Source organism: Panulirus ornatus, chromosome 59, assembly GCF_036320965.1.
Source record: "Panulirus ornatus isolate Po-2019 chromosome 59, ASM3632096v1, whole genome shotgun sequence".
Taxonomy (NCBI): Eukaryota; Metazoa; Arthropoda; class Malacostraca; order Decapoda; family Palinuridae; genus Panulirus; species Panulirus ornatus.
In genome coordinates, this window is record NC_092282.1 from 8,061,131 (window position 1) to 8,081,212 (window position 20,082).

The window sequence follows — 20,082 nt, forward strand, 5'->3', positions numbered from 1 at the left end:
GTGTTGAACCAACTCTTCCTTTTCACTCCTGGGTCAAAGGAGTGCAACTAACTACAGACGAACTGCTGGCTCACTATGCAGCCATCACTAACCCTCTCAATACCCATGCAGTTAGGACTAGTAATATACCTCCCTGGTCAGTGGCTGCCAACCAACTTCTTATCACTTATTACTCATTAGAGACGGTACTCCCAATGATAGAGCCTCATCAGAGGTCTTTTCACTCTCAGTGTCATCTCAAGCAGACGGAGTCCATTAACATAAAAAAATGCAAGTGGACTGAGTAATAAAAAAACTGGATTATTACAAGGTTAGGCTTTATTCCAAATGAGAATTGCTACAACACTGTATAAATTATGACGAGAATTGGCAAATGTGAATTCGTGATTGTTCCTTTCACACACTTCTGGATCAACATACATATAACAAGCAAACAAACAAAGTTGATTCAAATGACATACAAAAAATGAAGTTGATAAGAGACAGGGAGCACGGAAAGAACAAATAACTGATAATACCACGTATTTAGGGTTAAATAAAGGAAACGCTGATTGCTTTGGCCTCTCCTATTGCTCGACTTCAAGCAAGTTAGGGCAAAAGCAATCACAGGTTTTTTAGTTTTTGTTTTTGTAACTGAATTTTCCTATGCAGCAACTTATGAATACTGAATAATCAATTATCTATGAATAAGGTATGACTGAAAAAAAGATAAGGAAAAAAAAATTTACCCTCATTATCATCCTGACAGGAGGTCTATTAAACAAGCCCCATACAGGGTGCACTCAGACAAGAATCCCTCTTGGACAAAAGAATTCCCATATAAAATCATGTAAACTGTCAACATCAGGCACGACAGCTCGCATCAGTTTCCCAGTAAATGTGTTTTAATTACAATTAGATGAAGTAGTAAAATTATGTAGAAAATATGTCATCATTTTTCTGTGATGACTATCATTCACCTTTAAATAGATACAAATATTTCACAATAACAATATTTGTGCAGTGAGACATATTGTCACCTCTTTATGCAGAAATTTACAAGTGCTACTCTTTCATAGGAAAAAAGATTATAACTCCACATCTAATACTGACCTCATATAAAAACCTACAGTAAAAAATCGGCCACTTTGAAGCAGAGAACTTGAGTCCATCAATGGTCCATGAAACTACTTATATGTACCTATGGAGTCCACACTGGAATTTCATCAAGACATAATTATACAACTGTTACTTCATTCAGATTTGAACAAACATTTTAAGAACAAAAAATCTAATTGGACATAAAATCATGAAAATAATATCAAACAAACAATGAATAGTGTAAACAAATATGATTTGCTCTCATGATGGTCCATGCATCATAAATTTGCCAAAAAACTTTTGAGATAAATGTTAAACAAATGTAATAACTTTCTGGTGAAACACAAGTCAAGTATGTGGAGCAACTCCGGATACAACACATGTGAAACATCGGCAGTAGCCTCAGATGGGAAACATGTGATATATTTGCTACATCTATTGAGGAGACATTTGTGAAACATCCGTAGTAACTTCTGATGGGACACAAGTGAAACACTGGCAGTAACTTCTCTTGGGTCACATGTGAAACATCTGATGGGACACATGTGCAGCATCTGTAGTAACGTTTGATGGAACATACGCAAAACATTTGTAGAAACCTCTGATAGGACACATGTGAATTATCAATTGTAACTTCTGATGTGACATATGTAAAACGTCATAACCAATAAACATGAGACAACTGTATCAGCTTTTTTGATAGGACACTTGTCAAACATCTGGAGTAAATTATTCACAGTTCATAAAAGAGGAACATAGCAGTTATGATGTTACTGAAATATACAGTCTGTCATATTTACTTCCCTTACATTATACACCTGTGATATGAGTAGAATTTTGTTTCTGCATATTGTTCATCTGAAACAAGTCAACTAAAAGCTTTAATCTGACTGACTGTATATATTCATGTATTTCAAACATGGGCTTAACAGAGGATTTCCCCACAACCATCCTTGGATGACAACAGCAGACAATTTGCCTGCTATCCTGCCATCACAAAGTCTGGCCATTACAAAAAGGTCAACAAAATAGTCAACATTACAGGAGGTTCATACTGTATAACACACTTGTATCCCAGAATGGAAATGGCTTCCTATAATCTATTATTCAAATATTAACAATTTGTTATTTGTTTAAATAAAAAAATGATAGCTAAATGGCTGAAAATGTGTCAAGTTTAGATGTATGTTGATGTTGCAACATGAGAAACAAATGTCATGGACATTGAGCACCAAAGATCTTTGGAAGTTGTTATTCACAAACTAGGGCTATTCAAGGCTAAGATTCCAGACAAAATATGAACTACCTATGATCATATCATGATAATACAAATGCAATCACAATATAATTTGCAAATATCATAGTAATGTTAAAATCTCTTGATTATTCCATATATATATCATATAAACAGAGGACTACTTGACCCTAATCATCTATCCATGACAAAAAACAGTCACTGTGGTACTGGATTCCTCTTCTGGGACACAAAAGAAAGTTCAGGTGGTCGTAGTCTAAAGCACCTGGCCACCACACAGAGGGTTTGAAAATATGGGGAGATGAACAAATGAAGTTATCAGTTATTGAGAGCAATGATGGATATTCAATGTGACTTATTTTCTTTGAGCTTTGCATGGATAACTGAGCCTCTCTGAAACTATTCTATGGCTCATATTTCTTTGTCTTAACTGCTTCAACCAGTATAACACAGAGTTTAGATTATGCTCCGATTTTGAATTACACCTTCCCATGGAATCCATTTTATGCAATAACAATAATATCACAATGGTACCTATTCAGTACTTTGAACATAGACTCAATATCTCTCCTCCAATTTTCAAAACCTCCAACAATGAGGTAAAAATATGGATATAAACATACAATAAACTTTTAGATTCTTTTAATGAAACTAACAGTCCTACGAAGTCATCTAAAGGATTTTTACACCATAACAAATGCAAAGAAAACAAGATTCTAGAGTCTTGTTTATCCAAAATAAATACAAATTAGACAAATGGGACTCAAAACCAACCTGTCATCTCCATAGATATAACTACTGAGCCCATTTAAATAAACCAACATTTCCTCTCTGAAGACAGAACCATTGAGCCCACTGAGAAAACAAAATAATGTAAGGTACTTGGTTGCCACATTTACCCTGAATAGTTGTCTCTTTTCACTATGCAAGAAAGTGACACATTTCAGACACTGCACCAATGTTTTGGCCTATTTCAATAAAAGTTTTAGCTCATTTCCAAAATGAGCTTCTATCTTTTGTCCATCAACCCTCCCCTTGAGCTTAGGTGCTACTATGAGCTTATCAACCACACCATTTTTCTTTGCTTTATTCTATATTATTTTATATTAGCCGAATGTAGACTGAATTTGAGTAATAGGCTAAGCTGTGTGTTTGGATATCCAATAAAAAGTGTCACGCGTGTTTCTAGGATCACAGGATTATACTGCTACTCTCTACAACAATAACAAAGACCCACATGAAAAAAAATGTAGGCCAAAAGCCAGCTTTCTGGGCTGGGCAAAAATAATGATTGCTAAAGAAAATCAAATTCCTAAGAGACAGAAATTGCAAGAAATTATGGATGACATGAGGTGATTTCAGTACCTTTCATTGAAACATGTTTGAGAGGAAATAACAACAGATTATCACAATTGAGAGAGGCACTTTGGGTTAAATAAGTTAACCCCTACTCAAATGTGTAGAGGTTATACAGCATTGGTTTCACTTGCTGGTTCTCATAGCCTGAGGATACTGAGGGATACGATCCTTGCATGTTGTTACACCCCAGCATGTGACGGATATGGTACAGACAACTTATAATTTCCTTTTGTTTGGGGATATAAAACTTGCCTAATACCCTTCCTTACACAGAAATGACATAACACCTGCTTTTCCACATCCCTATATAAATCAGAGATATGATTCAGTCCAAGTGCGAGCAGAAGTCTGACGACATGTGAAAAGATATGCTATCTAATGACCAAAGCAGACTTTCTGTAAGTCTTTATTTTATATCAACAAAAACAAATCTTACTGAAAGAATCTCCAACACTAGAATTTGCTCATCATTTCACAAATCCCTGTCTCTGTTTAGGAGAGTCTGTGCACAAGGGATCAAGCCTCCCATGGGTAAATTCACCACTTGGGATGGATCAACATTTACTTGTACACAAACCAAACAATGGGGTCCTGACAAATATGAATTGTCCACCCCATCACATTAACAGCTGTGCATGAAAAACAGGCTTTGCCACTTCCTGATGTAGCTTCACCAGCATTATAGAAACAATGGAGGGCCCAAACTCCTGTGATTCCCTTCTAAAATGAGAACATGACCAAACTCACAGGTATAAAATGATTCACAGGTTTGGGAGAACAGCACCGCCTTATCCTGTCTTTCCACTTTTAACAGATGCTCTTGAAAACCCATTTCTTGTGATCCCTATCTACAACTCCCACAGAAGTACATCCACAGAGCAGAGGTGGCTTTAAGGGGTGGAATTGCAGGACCAAAGAAGGGTTCTCTGTCCAGAGCACTTGGTAACCCTTGCATGTGTCTTCAAGAAGGCCTCTTCACAAAGCCCCCAATGACACATGAGGAATTTTAAGTTGGAAGAAGATGAACGGACACACTGATGAACCACCATATATCAGATTTTGGCTGTTATGCATACATTACTTCTATAAGGGTGACTGGTGATCATAGTAAGATGAATCTGGCTGCTTTTGGTGTCTAGCAGGGCTTCGAGATACTCTTTGTTGTTGAGGATACTGGGGGGAAGCATCCTCTGATGCTATTTCTTGCTGGGAGGCTGAAAGGATGTTGTGAGCAGCTCTGTCCATTTCCTCAGTGGTCATATCCAAGGCCTCTGCAATTTCCCTTGAAGTTGTACGTACAAATTCAGGATCACAGTATTTCCCCAAACCCTGGTCAGCTAACACCTGTAAAGGGATGCAACACAGTTGTCACTTTTGAATGAAGTAATGGTACTTATGCAACATAAAATGAACAGTGGTATGCAAGTATGCCTAGTAATAGACAGTGTAATAAAATTGTAAGGAGCAGAGTGTATGGGGAGAAAGCAAATCTTATCACTAATGATCCAGCTGTCCATGCAACCAATAGTGACTTAGCACCAATGTAGCTTTGAAAAAAAAGCAAGTAACCATTCAAAATAAAGGTCTTGGAAAGTACAAAGATACATGAATTAGATATCAAATATTTTTTTCTGTAACCTCTAGTACTTATTTAGAGAAGGCAACAAATCTGAAGGAGGTACTCAGTAAATTCCTTACAATGTTTTATCAAAACAGCAAAGCCTATTCCTAACATAAAATTTTCTTTTTTTTCTCCCCTTATATTATAGTGATCACTTTCTCACAGTGTTTGCAAAAACTTGTACGATTCAAAATCATCTTAAATTCTATCTTCTAGCCTAGTATGGTCACTGTAAAATTTCCTCCAAGAAGCAAGTTCATCATATGCAATGACAGACTCACTTTTCTCACAAGAATATTTCCCTCTGTATTGAGCATTTCATCTTTTACCTCTTCTCTCTGCATTGAAGACATTTCAGCAGCATACATATTTTTTCTTACTTATAGCTGTATGAGAGCTCAGGATGCTTTTAAAAAGGTTTCATATTTACTTGTAATTCTTCAGTCACAGGATGTAAATGTCAACCATGAGGAAAATTATCATAAAGTCAGATTTCAGCTAAAGAAAAGCAGTTTTGAAGGTATGCAGACAGCACTACTGCAAACAGCAATCACCAAAGTAACTTCCTGTCTAAACTGCTTCAGTGGTGCTCATAACCATCTGTCTTGCCACTGCATTAGAATTGCTAGTCTTATTGTGTCTCCTTAGCTGCCTGGCTAGCATTCCTATCTTCATGCTGTCTTATTCTCTCTATTCTCATTATATATCATGTGTTTATACTGAATACTAATACTGACAAAATATACATTCCCTCCAAATTTACTATCAAGATTGTCCTTTTTCAGCCCTTTTTATCATGTATGATACGAGGCCTGGCCTCAGTGAGGACTTCTCTTCATGGCTGAAGACTTTATGAACTGTGCTGTTTGGTGAGGGAGAACACATGACTAATTATGCCACAGTCATGCTAAACCAATTTGGGATGGTGTACTAATAAAATGTTTCCTATAAAAGGCAAGATGCAGGTAAAATCTATGATATCATAAAATGCATTATGAGTCACTGAAGCAACTCCAGTCATCCAACCAAAGCACCTCAGAGACAACTGAACCTTGGCATGATGATAAGGAATTTTGATCTTTGTGCAGTGCTACTATTTGAACTGAGTGTGTACCCAAAGCCCCAGGCATATGACTGTCACTACAAACTATCTCCCTGTGTTTGGAGATTGTCTTCCTTTAAATTCATATTCAAAGTATTCCTGGAAATAATGGAGAAAGAATACTACCCTTGTATTTCTTGCATGCTGCAGAAGGAAACTGAAAGGTATGGGAATTGTGGGGCTGGAAACTCTCCCCTTCTTGTATTTCAATTTCTAGAAGATGAAATAGGAGCCAAGCGAGGAGTGCTGATCAACCTTGAAGGGTTAGACTAAGGTGTCTAAATGTGCTTGGATGTAACCAGGATGAGAAAAAGGGCTGTAAGTGAAACTATTCTGAGTGGGGAGGGAGAAGAATAGTTTGGCAATGTCTAAAGAGTAAAGTCTGGGATTGTTATGAGGGCAACAGCAATTAAGGAGATGTGGGAATATGTGAAAGAATGTAAGTAAATGAGCTCCAGATTGATGTGGGTGAAAACGAAAGTGTATGAGAGGAGGGTGACTGTTAAGTTTGTATGCACCTGGTAATGAGAGGAGTAAGGAAGGGATTTAAGTGTCTTAAGAGAAACTAGGTGCATCAGAAATTCTGATGCAAGTAATAGTGTTGGGTGATTTGAGTGCAAAAATGGATTATATAGCAGTTGAGGGTATTACTGAGGTGAATGGAGTACCTAGTGTGAGTGAAAATGGTAAACTGCTTGTGGGGCTTTTCTGGAATTTTGAAGGTTTGTGGAATGTGTTTGATGATAGAGTGGCAGATATGGGGTGTTTTGGTTGGGGTGGTGAGCAAAGTGAGGGGGTCAGGGAGAATGGTTTGGTAAACAGAGAAGAGGTAGTGAAAGCTTTGTGGAAGATGAAATCCAGCAAGAATGCAGGTTTGGATGGTATCGCAGTGGAATTTATAAAAAAAAGGGGGTGACTGTGTTGGTGATTGGTTGGTAAGGATATTCAGTGTATGTAAAGACCATGGTGAAGTTCCTGAGGAGTAGCAGAATGCATGCATAGTGCCACTGTACAAAGGCAAAGGGGATAAAGGTGAATATTCAAACTACAGAGCTATAAGTTTGTTGAGTATTCCTGGGAAACTAAATGGGAGGGTATTGATTGAGAGGGTGAAGGCATGTACAGAGCATCAGATTGGAAAAGAGCAGTGTGGTTTCTGAAGTGGTAGAGGATGTGTGGATCAGATGATTGCTTTAAAGAATTTATGTGATAAATATTTCAAAAAACAAATGGATTTGTATGTGGCATTTATGGACCTGGAGAAGGCATATGATAGGGTTCATAGAGATGCTTTGAGGAAGGTTTTAAGAGTATATGCTGTAGGAGGTAAGTTGCTAGAAGCAGTGAAAAGTTTTTACCAAGGATGTAAGGCATGTATACAAGTAGGAAGAGAGGAGAGCAACTGGTTCCCAGTGAATGTCGGTATGCGGCAGGGGTGTGTGATGTCCCCATGTATGTTTAATTTGTCCATGGATGGGATGGTTAGGGAGGTAAGTACAAAAGTTTTGGAGAGAGGGGTGAGTATGCAGTCTCTTGTGGATGAGAGAAACTGGGAAGTGAGTCAGTTGTAGTTTGCCAATGATACAGCTCTGGTGACTGATTCATGTGAGAAACTGCAGAGGTTGGTGACTGAGTTTGGAAAAGTGTGTGAAAGGAGAAAGTTGAGAGTAAATGTGAATAAGAGCAGAGTTAATAGGTGCAGCACGGTTGAGGGACAAGTTAGTTGGGATGTAAGTTTGAATGGAGAAAAACTCGAGGAAGTGAAGTGTTTTTGATATCTGGGAGTGGACTCAACAGCGAATGGAGCCATGGAAGCAGAAGTGAGTCATAAGGTGGGGGAGGGGGCAAAGGTTCTGGGAGTGATGAAGAATGTGTGGAAAGAGAGAATGTTATCTCGGAGAGCAAAAATGGGTATGTTTGAAGGAATAGTAGTTCCAACAGTATAATATGGTTGTGAGACATGGGCTATAGACAGGGTTGTATGGAGGAGGGTGGATGTGTTGGAAATTAAATTTCTGAGGACATGTGGTGTGAGATGGTTTGATTGAGTAAGTAATGGAATGGCAAGAGAGATGTATGGTAATAAAAAGAGTGTGGTTGAGAGGGCAAAAGAGGGTGTGTTGAAAGGGTTTGGAAGTATGGAACAAATGAGTGAGGAAAAGTTGACAAAGAGAAGAGATGTGTCAGAAGTGGAGGGAACAAGAAGTAGGAGACCAAATTGGAGGTGAAACGAGGGAGTGAAAAAGATTTTGAGCAATCGGGGCCTGAATATGCAAGAGGGTGAGAGGCGTGTAAGGAACAGAGTGAATTGGAATGATGTGGTATACCAGGGTCAACATGCTGTCAGTGAACTGAACTAGGACATTCAAAACGTCTGGGGTAAACCATGGAAAGGTCTTTGGGGCCTGGATGTGGATAGGGAGCTGTGGTTTTGGTTCATTACACATGACAGCTAGAGAGTGCGAATGGATGTGGCCTTTTTTTTTTTGTCTGTTTTCCTGGCACTACCTCACTGATGCAGGGGTGGTGATGCTGTTTCCTGTGGGATGGGGTGGTGCCAGAAATGAATGAAGGCAAACAAGTGTAAATATGTATATGTGTATATATGTATATATCTGTGTGTGTATGTATATCTGCATATGATAATATGTACATATATGTATATGTACGTGTATGGGCATGTACGCACATATGTGCGTATATGAGTGGATGAGTCATTCTTTGTCTGTTTCCTGGTGCTTCTTCACCAAACCACTCTCCCTGACTCTCTCACTTAGCACACCATACCCGACCAAAACCCCCTATATCTGCCACTCTACCAAACTCATTCAATAAACCTTCAAAATACTCACTCCTCCTCCTCACTTCATCACTATCTGTTATCACTTCCCCCCCTTGCCACCTTCACCGATGTTTCCATTTGTTCTGCTGTCTTACACATGTTATTTACCTCCTTCCAAAACATCTTTTCATTCTCCTTAAAGTTTAGTTATATTACTCTCTCTTCCCAACTCCCACTTGCCCTCTTTTTCAAATCTTGACCTCCTGCCCCTTTCTCTTATACATCTCCAGGTCATTTGCACTCCTTCCTTGCAAGTATCATCCAAACGCCTCTCTTTTCTCTTTCACTAACAACTTTATTTCTTCATCCCACCATTCACTACCCTTTTTAATCTGCCCACCTCCCACATGCATCTCTTGCACATGCCATCACTGCTTCCCTAAACAAATTCCATTCCTCACCCACTCCCCTCACGTAATTTGCTCTCACCTTTTGCCATTCTACATTTAATCTCTCCTGGTACTTCCTCACACAAGTCTCCTTTCTGAGCTCTTTTGCTTTCAACACTCTCTTCTCCCTTACATTCTCTCTTCTTTTTTGAAAACCTCTACAAATCTTCACCTTCACCTCCACAAGATAGTGATCAGACATCCCAAAAGCTGCTCCTCTTCGCATAATAACATCCAAAAGCCTCTTTTACATGCCTATCAATTAACACATAATCTAATAATGCCCTTTAAACATCTCTCCTACTCACATATGTATACTTTGTGTTTATCACTAAGTGCAAGTGAAATGGTCAAGAAAACTCTTCACTAACTTTAGTTCAATAAATGCTTAAATTTCATGACATAAACTTGCATACCCATACCTACACTCCTTTGGACTTGTGGGTATGTATGTGCAGATTCATGTCATGCACTATGATAATTTCCTGAACTAAAAGTAAGCAGGTAATTCTGTCTGTGGTTCCTACTTTTGAGACACTCTCTAAAATTCATATTTTTTCAACATATTACTGGTGGAGCAAATCAATTTTCTTCTGATAACTCATACCTACCCAACAGCACTGTATTCCAAAGCTTTACAGCAGTATTAGTCACATTACAGCCAAACCCTCCTAATATGACCCAATAGAGCCCAAAGTCATAGTATTAGTGAAACAAATTATACAGTACTTACCCTGCCGACCAGACTCTCAGCTGAGCCCACGACCTCAGAGTAAGGTCTGGACACACTTCTGGGGCTGCTTGGGACACTCTGGGAGTGGCGATCCCCCGGAAGGCTTCCATTACTCTCACTGTGAGAGGTCGCTGGGGTAAAACAATAATTATTTGTGTTTTGCTAGTATAACTTTCTCGATAGAGTAAACATTGTGAGAATAGCTAATAATATCGTATTAAAAAGAATGTGCTGTAAATTGCATTTATTAGCAAATTACTTAAGGATATTTTAAGATGACTACAGTGTTTTTTGTTATCGTCATCAGATCTGAACCTATATCATTTCTTTTGCATTATTTCTGAAACAGTTACAGGCTCATAACTGACGATCAAGTGATTTAGCAAATGCATTTATTTATTTCTTAGCATACAGTGCAAATTGTAGGTTAATAAAAGGCTAGTGCAGATGGAAATGAAAGTCAAAGGCGAATACACTAATGTCACTGAAGTGTTGTTTAGTATCCCGAACAAGTGTCATGTGATCTATTCTGGCAAAACATTTTCACTCAATGAAATCTTGATTCTAAGGTAATGACAAAGTACAGTCACAGTAAAAGCACAAAAACAAAGCAGACAACAAAGGAAGAGTCTGCCATTGTTTGCCAGAGACAAGAACTACAGTCAGGAAGCTGTGGAAGACCCATCAGTGGTCAGGGGTCAGGAAATGATGTACAATAGTACTTCTCTTTACTGCCATTTATTTTATTAGCAGTTGCATTGCAATCACAGGAAGTCAAAAAGATTAAAATAAATTGATGCAAAAATTCAGTATCAATAAAAACAAAGAAATTAAGAAAATGATTGCACAAAATTTACTCTAAAATGATTGCAGTCAACTCTTTGTGTCTACTGAGCATGCAGTTAAGTGGTGTGAACTTGTGCCTTATGTGTGCTTGTCCAGAACTATGCAAGGCCATTTTAATGGAGATGTTATTACCACACCCAACAAGTGACAATATTAGGGATTAAGATTATGCAGGTAACAACAGTGGGGAACACACCCACCACAGTAGCACTATTGGGGAGAACACACCCGACAAAGTGACAATAATGGGGGAACACCCAGCAGTAGTAAAAGTGGGTTGAAATACCCAGCACCATTTGGGCAAAACCAAAGTACTTACAGATTTACGACAAAGGCACAAGTACTCCCGAGAGATAGTAGAAGAGAAGAGAGTTACCTAAGAGAGAGAGACAGAAGGGGAGTGGAGGGGGCACAGCCATTACGGGGTTGAGGGAGTCCGGACACCCCCACAGAACCACAGCATACGTCCCAGTCTAAGGCACCAGCAAATACACCAGCAGAAGGCGAAGACAGCTTAAGAGTTGACACTGATGATGGAGGAACACAGTGGTGGAGATGGTGGTGGTGAACGTTGAGGTTTTCATGAAGACTATGAGAGGACTGTGGTGGGGTATGTGGAAGCTGATGTTGATGAGGATGGGTATATTGTTGCAATTGTTGTTGGCAGGGATCATGGTGGTGGTTGTGGTCAGATTCTTCTGGAAGGAGACGATGGTACTGATAAATCTGTTGATAATGACGGTGATGGTGGTGATTATGTTCTGATGGTGGAATTTGTGGTAGATGACGATGTTCTTGATGCTGGTGGTGTTGGCTTTGGAAGTTGTGGTTGTAGTGGGTTGTGTGGTAGGGTGCCAGGTGAGAGGAACTACACTGAGGGAGACTGTGTGTTGAGGCAACTACCTCAGACACACTGGAGGACACCTCAGACTGGTCCTCAAGGTGGAAGGAGGCAAGGGTATGGGGAATCTCCATTTCTGAATCAGAGTCAGAGCTGGAGGGGTAAAAGTTGTCAAGGGACCGATGAAAGGAGATGTTGGGCTTGCGTGGAGGGGCATGGAGGGAGCGACGGTGGAAAGGTACATGGGGTTGGCATGGAGGCGTACGGGGCAGCACTCTAGAGGATACATAAGGAAGGGTGACACAGGGGCGCAGAGATGCCATATGCTGAAGCAGTGCCCGCACTGACAGCAGCTGGCCGGAGGCGTCTTCGCTCCCTGTAGAGGATTGTGCCACCTGGCTAGGAGGGGCAGGAAGGGCCAGGAGACCACCACGGGGAGTTCTGGGATGGTGCTCCCTTCGGGCGGAGGCTGGGGTGGTGGGGCATGACATGTGATGCCCCCTGGGGTTCAGGGTGCGCGGGGTACCTCGGCCGTGGAACGAGGCACGCAGGCCCCGTCTGAATGTTGCTGAACCAGTAGGAGACTGATGCACGATGCCTGCAACGGCCAAGGCTTGAGCATGCGCCAGTCGTAGCCCATCGGCGATGTTGCTGAAGCTACGAGACTGGGCGTCCTGGCGACCAATGCAGCCCAGTCCCCAGGAATGAGTGGAGGTGCGGCGGGGGGGTGGCGTGGGGGGCTGCGGCCCGTCACTCAACTCCTCATCACTCAGGCTACACACAGTGAAGCACCATTAGTCAACAGTCAGCAGGAAACATAGACAAGCAGCAACATGGGAGTACTAAGCACTCCCATGCTACAGCTAGCGACACTGGTGTTAAACAAGCAGGCGGCACACCAACCAGTAGCCCCAGAAAGTTAATCCAGATAACACACTTCCCATTGACCCCAGAAAGTCATAGCAGCTGTGAGAGCAAATCAGCAGCAGCCCGGGTGATGCAGGGAGAGAGATGGTGTTAGTTGGCACTCAAGCTTGTGTCATCATGGCCACGAAGGAAGGGCAACACCATTAATGCAACTTTACTGACTCTTCTGGAGTACAGACAATGAGATATGGGGGTTGGGGTTTTGTTTACCTGAATGAAGGATGTTTTCATTGCTAACTATATCTAAAGAGTCACTTCCCACACCAAAGCAGGGTAGACCAATAATAAAATTACTGATTAATGATTTGCTTTAAGTTCATCCTGCATGGACTTACACATGTAACTTCAAAAACTTCAGTATTTTTACATATTGACATCATAGCATTGGAGTCATTTTCAACAACACAATGACTGGCACCCCTCCTGTCTATGTTTCATTTAGTGTGATACTAAAGGTTATCTGTCCATGAGCTAGATGAAAATTCAACAGAGTTCCATCCACAGTTACTGAAAAATATCCATTATAAAAAGGATGATAATCAAACAGCCTTTTCATTCCACCCATACATTCACTTTTCATGGCAATCAATCTAATGAGCACCTGTCACTGGAAAAAATAAGTATGAGACTCACAGGAAATGTTGCATCCAGGCTTGGAATTTTTTCCTTCACAAATACCATGTGTAAATACATTTTCCAACTAATGGTAAAAAAATTTTAATATATCTCTATGATGATTATCAAATATATAAAATGTCTTTACATATAATTTGCTACATATCAGTTGCAAATGCAGCATTTCAAACTGGACATCAGAAATTTCTCATGTTAAGATACATCTTTTACACAGTCATTCTATTCCTACACTCCATAATCTTCCTTAAGTAACTTTACACTCTACCATTATATTCACATTTTTAGTGATCATTTTTTTTCACGTTAATGAGATGGCACAGGCAAGTGGATGCCATCACAGCCATTTCGTTTGTGCTAATATATATGTATATATATTGTGGGGCCTGGATGTGGAAAGGGAGCTGTGGTTCCGGTGCATTATACATGACAGCTAGAGACTGAGTGTGAACGAATGTGGCCTTTGTTGTCTTTTCCTAGCACTACCTCGCACGCATGCGGGGGGAGGGGGGGTGTCATTTCATGTGTGGCGGGGTGGTAACGGGAAAGAATAGAGGCAGCAAGTATGAATTATGTACATGTGTATATATGTATATGTCTGTGTATGTATATATATGTATACATTGAAATGTATAGGTATGTATATGTGAGTGTGTGGACATGCATGTATGTACATGTGTATGTGGGTGGGTTGGGCCATTCTTTCATCTGTTTCCTTATGCAACCTCGCTATCATGGGAGACAATGACGAAGGAAAATAAATATATAATATATATAAATATTCTTTTTTTCATTTCATACTATTCGCCATTTCCCACGTTAGCAAGGTAGCGTTAAGAACAGAGGACTGGGCCTTAGAGGGAATATCCTCACCTGACCCCCTTCTCTGTTCCTTCTTTTGGAAAATTAAAAAAAAACGAGAGGGGGAAGATTTCCAGCCAAAACGAGAGGGGGAAGATTTCCAGCCACCCGCTCCCTCCCCTTTTAGTCGCCTTCTATGACACATAGGGAATATGTGGGAAGTATTCTTTCTCCCCTATCCCCAGGGATATATATATATATATATATATATATATATATATATATATATATATATATATATATATATATATATATATATTTTTGCTTCTTTGCTGTCTCCCGCATTTGCGAGGTAGTGCAAGGAAACAGAAGAAAGAAATGGCCCAACCCACCCCCATACACATGTATATACACACCCGTCCACACACGCAAACATACACACCCATACATCTCAATGTACACATATATATACACACACAGACACATACATATATACCCATGCACACAATTCACACTGCCTGCCTTTATTCATTCCCATCACCACCTCGCCACACATGGAATACCATCCCCCTCCCCCTCATGTGTGCGAGGTAGCGCTAGGAAAATATAACAAAGGCCCCATACGTTCACACTCAGTCTCCAGCTGTCATGCAATAATGCCCGAAACCACAGCTCCCTTTCCACATCCAGGCCCCACACAGCTTTCCATGGTTTACCCCAGACGCTTCACATATATATATATATATATATATATATATATATATATATATATATATATATATATATATATATATATATATACTCACTCCATCTCCTTCTCACATCACCACTACTTGTTATCACCTCCCCATTTGCGCCCTTCACTGAAGTTCCCATTTGCTCCCTTGTCTTACGCACTTTATTTACCTCCTTCCAGAACATCTTTTTATTCTCCCTAAAATTTAATGATACAATCTCACCTCAACTCTCATTTGCCCTCTTTTTCACCTCTTGCACCTTTCTCTTGACCTCCTGTCTCTTTCTTTTATACGTCTCCCACTCAATTTCATTTTTTCCCTGCAAAAATCGTCCAAATGCCTCTCTCTTCTCTTTCACTAATACTCTTACTTCTTCATCCCACCACTCACTACCCTTTCTAATCAACCCACCTCCCACTCTTCTCATGCCACAAGCATCTTTTGCGCAATCCATCACTGATTCCCTAAATACATCCCATTCCTCCCCCACTCCCCTTACTTCCATTGTTCTCACCTTTTTCCATTCCGTACTCAGTCTCTCCTGGTACTTCCTCACACAAGTCTCCTTCCCAAGCTCACTTACTCTCACCACCCTCTTCACCCCAACATTCACTCTTCTTTTCTGAAAACCCATACAAATCTTCACCTTAGCCTCCACAAGATAATGATCAGACATCCCTCCAGTATGTTTGAAGGAATAGTGGTTCCAACAATGTTGTATGGTTGCGAAGCGTGGACTATGGATAGAGTTGTGCGCAGGAGAATGGATGTGCTGGAAATGAGATGTTTGAGGACAATGTGTGGTGTGAGGTGGTTTGATCGAGTAAGTAACGTAAGGGTAAGAGAGATGTGTGGAAATAAAAAGAGTGTGGTTGAGAGAGCAGAAGAGGGTGTTTTGAAATGGTTTGGTCACATGGAGAGAATGAGTGAGGAAAGATTGACCAAGAGGATATATGTGTCGGAGGTGGAGGGAACGAGGAGAAGAGGGAGACCAAATTGGAGGTGGAAAGATGGAGTGAAAAAGATTTTGAGTGATCGGGGCCTGAACATGCAGGAGGGTGAAAGGAGGGCAAAGAATAGAGTGAATTGGAGCGATGTGGTATACCGGGGTTGACGTGCTGTCAGTGGATTGAATCAAGGCATGTGTATGGGGGTGGGTTGGGCCATTTCTTTCATCTGTTTCCTTGCGCTACCTCGCAAACGCGGGAGACAGCGACAAAGCAAAAAAAAAAAAAAAATATATATATATATATATATATATATTTTTTTTTCATACTATTCGCCATTTCCCGCGATAGCGAGGTAGCGTTAAGAACAGAGGACTGGGCCTTTGAGGGAATATCCTCACCTGGCCCTCTTCTCTGTTCCTTCTTTTGGAAAATTAAAAAAAAAACGAGAGGGGAGGATTTCCAGCCCCCCACTCCCTCCCCTTATAGTTGCCTTCTACGACACGCAGGATAGACCAATAATAAAATTACTGATTAATGATTTGCATTTAGTTTATCCTGCAAGGACCTTAAACACGTAACTTCAAAAACCTCAGTATCTTTACATATTGACATCATAGCATTGGAGTCATTTTCAACAACAAAATGACTGGCACCCCTCCTGTCTATGTTTCATTTAGTGTGATACTAAAGGTTATCTGTCCATGAGCTAGATGAAAATTCAACAGAGAAAGTTCCATTCACAGTAACTGAAAAATATCCATTATAAAAAGGATGATAATCAAACAGCCTTTTCATTCCACCCATACATTCAGTTTTCATAGCAATCAATCTAATGAGCACTTGTCACTGGAAAAAAATGATCATGAGACTCACGGAAAAAGTTGCATCCCGGCTTGGAATTTTTTCCTTTGTGAACACCATGAGTAAATACATTTTCCAACTAATGGTAAAAAAATTTTAATATATCTCTATGATGATTATCAAATATATAAAATGTCTTTACATATAATTTGCTACATATCAGTTGCAAATGCAGCATTTCAAACTGGACATCAGAAATTTCTCATGTTAAGATACATCTTTTACACAGTCATTCTATTCCTACACTCCATAATCTTCCTTAAGTAACTTTACACTCTACCATTATATTCACATTTTTAGTGATCATTTTTTTTCACGTTAATGAGATGGCACAGGCAAGTGGATGCCATCACAGCCATTTCGTTTGTGCTAATATATATGTATATATATTGTGGGGCCTGGATGTGGAAAGGGAGCTGTGGTTCCGGTGCATTATACATGACAGCTAGAGACTGAGTGTGAACGAATGTGGCCTTTGTTGTCTTTTCCTAGCACTACCTCGCACGCATGCGGGGGGAGGGGGGGTGTCATTTCATGTGTGGCGGGGTGGTAACGGGAAAGAATAGAGGCAGCAAGTATGAATTATGTACATGTGTATATATGTATATGTCTGTGTATGTATATATATGTATACATTGAAATGTATAGGTATGTATATGTGAGTGTGTGGACATGCATGTATGTACATGTGTATGTGGGTGGGTTGGGCCATTCTTTCATCTGTTTCCTTATGCAACCTCGCTATCATGGGAGACAATGACGAAGGAAAATAAATATATAATATATATAAATATTCTTTTTTTCATTTCATACTATTCGCCATTTCCACGTTAGCAAGGTAGCGTTAAGAACAGAGGACTGGGCCTTAGAGGGAATATCCTCACCTGACCCCCTTCTCTGTTCCTTCTTTTGGAAAATTAAAAAAAAAACGAGAGGGGGAAGATTTCCAGCCAAAACGAGAGGGGGAAGATTTCCAGCCACCCGCTCCCTCCCCTTTTAGTCGCCTTCTATGACACATAGGGAATATGTGGGAAGTATTCTTTCTCCCCTATCCCCAGGGATATATATATATATAATATATATATATATAGATATATATATATATATATATATATATTATATATATATATATATATATATATATTTTTGCTTCTTTGCTGTCTCCCGCATTTGCGAGGTAGTGCAAGGAAACAGAAGAAAGAAATGGCCCAACCCACCCCCATACACATGTATATACACACCCGTCCACACACGCAAACATACACACCCATACATCTCAATGTACACATATATATACACACACAGACACATACATATATACCCATGCACACAATTCACACTGCCTGCCTTTATTCATTCCCATCACCACCTCGCCACACATGGAATACCATCCCCCTCCCCCTCATGTGTGCGAGGTAGCGCTAGGAAAATATAACAAAGGCCCCATACGTTCACACTCAGTCTCCAGCTGTCATGCAATAATGCCGAAACCACAGCTCCCTTTCCACATCCAGGCCCCACACAGCTTTCCATGGTTTACCCAGACGCTTCACATATATATATATATATATATATAGATATATATATATATATAATATATATATATATATATAGATATATATATATATACTCACTCCATCTCCTTCTCACATCACCACTACTTGTTATCACCTCCCCATTTGCGCCCTTCACTGAAGTTCCCATTTGCTCCCTTGTCTTACGCACTTTATTTACCTCCTTCCAGAACATCTTTTTATTCTCCCTAAAATTTAATGATACAATCTCACCTCAACTCTCATTTGCCCTCTTTTTCACCTCTTGCACCTTTCTCTTGACCTCCTGTCTCTTTCTTTTATACGTCTCCCACTCAATTTCATTTTTTCCCTGCAAAAATCGTCCAAATGCCTCTCTCTTCTCTTTCACTAATACTCTTACTTCTTCATCCCACCACTCACTACCCTTTCTAATCAACCCACCTCCCACTCTTCTCATGCCACAAGCATCTTAAGGAAAAAGGGGGTTCCAACAATGTTGATGGTTGCAAAAAGCGGTGGGTTTTTAAAAGGGGAAATAGAGTTTTTTGCGCGGAAAAAATTGGATGTGCTGGAAAATGAGATGTTTGGGAAAATGTGGGGTTGTGAGGTGGTTTGATCAAAGTAAGTAAGGAAAAGGGAAAAGAGAGAGGTGTGGAAATAAAAAGGGGGTGTGGTTGAGAGAGCAAAAGGGGGAGGGTTTTTGAAATGGTTTGGCACATGGAGAAAAAATGAGTGAGGAAAAAATTGACCAAGGGGAAATTTATGTGTCGGGGGTTTTGGGGGAAAGGGGGAAAAGAAAGAGGGGAGACCAAATTTGGGAAAGGGGGGAAAGATGGAAGTGAAAAAAGATTTTTAAGGGATCGGGGGCCTTAAAAAACCAGGGAAGGAGGGGAAAAAGGGAGGGGGAAAAAAAATAGAGTGAATTGGGAGCAAAAGGGTTGGGGTAAAACCGGGGGGTTGACTTTGCTGTCAGGGGAAATTGAATCAAGGCATTTTTGGGAAAAATTTTGGGGGGTGGGTTGGGGCCATTTTTTTTTCATCTTTTTTCCTTGCGCTACCCGCAAACGCGGGAGACAGCAAAACAAAGCAAAAAAAAAAAAAAAAAAAAAAAAAAAAAAAAAATTATAAAAAAAAAAAAAAAATATATAAAAAAAATAAAAAAAAAAAAAAATTATTAATATATTTTATAAAAAATTTTAATTTTTTTTTTAATACTTTTTTGGGCCATTTCCCGCGTTACCCGGGGGTAGCTTTTTAAGAAACGAGGACGGGGCCTTTGGGGGAAAATTTTTCCTCACCTGGCCTCTTCCCCTGTTCCCCCTTTTGGAAAAAAAAAAAAAAACCCCCGGAGGGGGGATTTTCCACCCCCCCAACTCCCCCCCCCTTTTTAAGTTCCCCTTCTACGCCCGGGGCAGGTTAGACCAATAATAAAATTACGTTTAATGATTTGCATTTAGTTTATCCTGCAAGGCCCTTAAACACGTAACTTAAAAAACCCTCAGTTTTCTTTACATATTAAAAATCTTTGCTTTGGGAGTCATTTTCAACAACAAAATGACTGGGCCCCCCT

General features: G+C 40.0%; 1 protein-coding gene across 43 annotated transcripts in view; it reads right to left on the reverse strand.

The window, feature by feature from the left end:
* Nucleotides 1-300: 300 nt before the first annotated feature.
* Nucleotides 301-20,082, reverse strand: part of LOC139767191 (muscle calcium channel subunit alpha-1-like) — a 1,449,841-nt gene continuing 1,430,059 nt past the window's right edge. For 38 of the 43 annotated variants that reach the window (XM_071696301.1, XM_071696297.1, XM_071696295.1 and 35 more), the window contains 3 exons: nt 12,595-12,842; nt 10,382-10,512; nt 301-5,038 (listed from right to left, as the gene is read on the reverse strand). In XM_071696301.1, coding sequence (XP_071552402.1) covers nt 4,778-5,038; nt 10,382-10,512; nt 12,595-12,842 — 640 coding nt within the window. In that variant the 3' untranslated portion in view covers nt 301-4,777. Of the gene's footprint in view, nt 5,039-10,379; nt 10,513-12,594; nt 12,843-20,082 lie in introns of those variants that run through there. The other 5 variants (XM_071696303.1, XM_071696302.1, XM_071696294.1 and 2 more) reach the window with 2 other exon arrangements.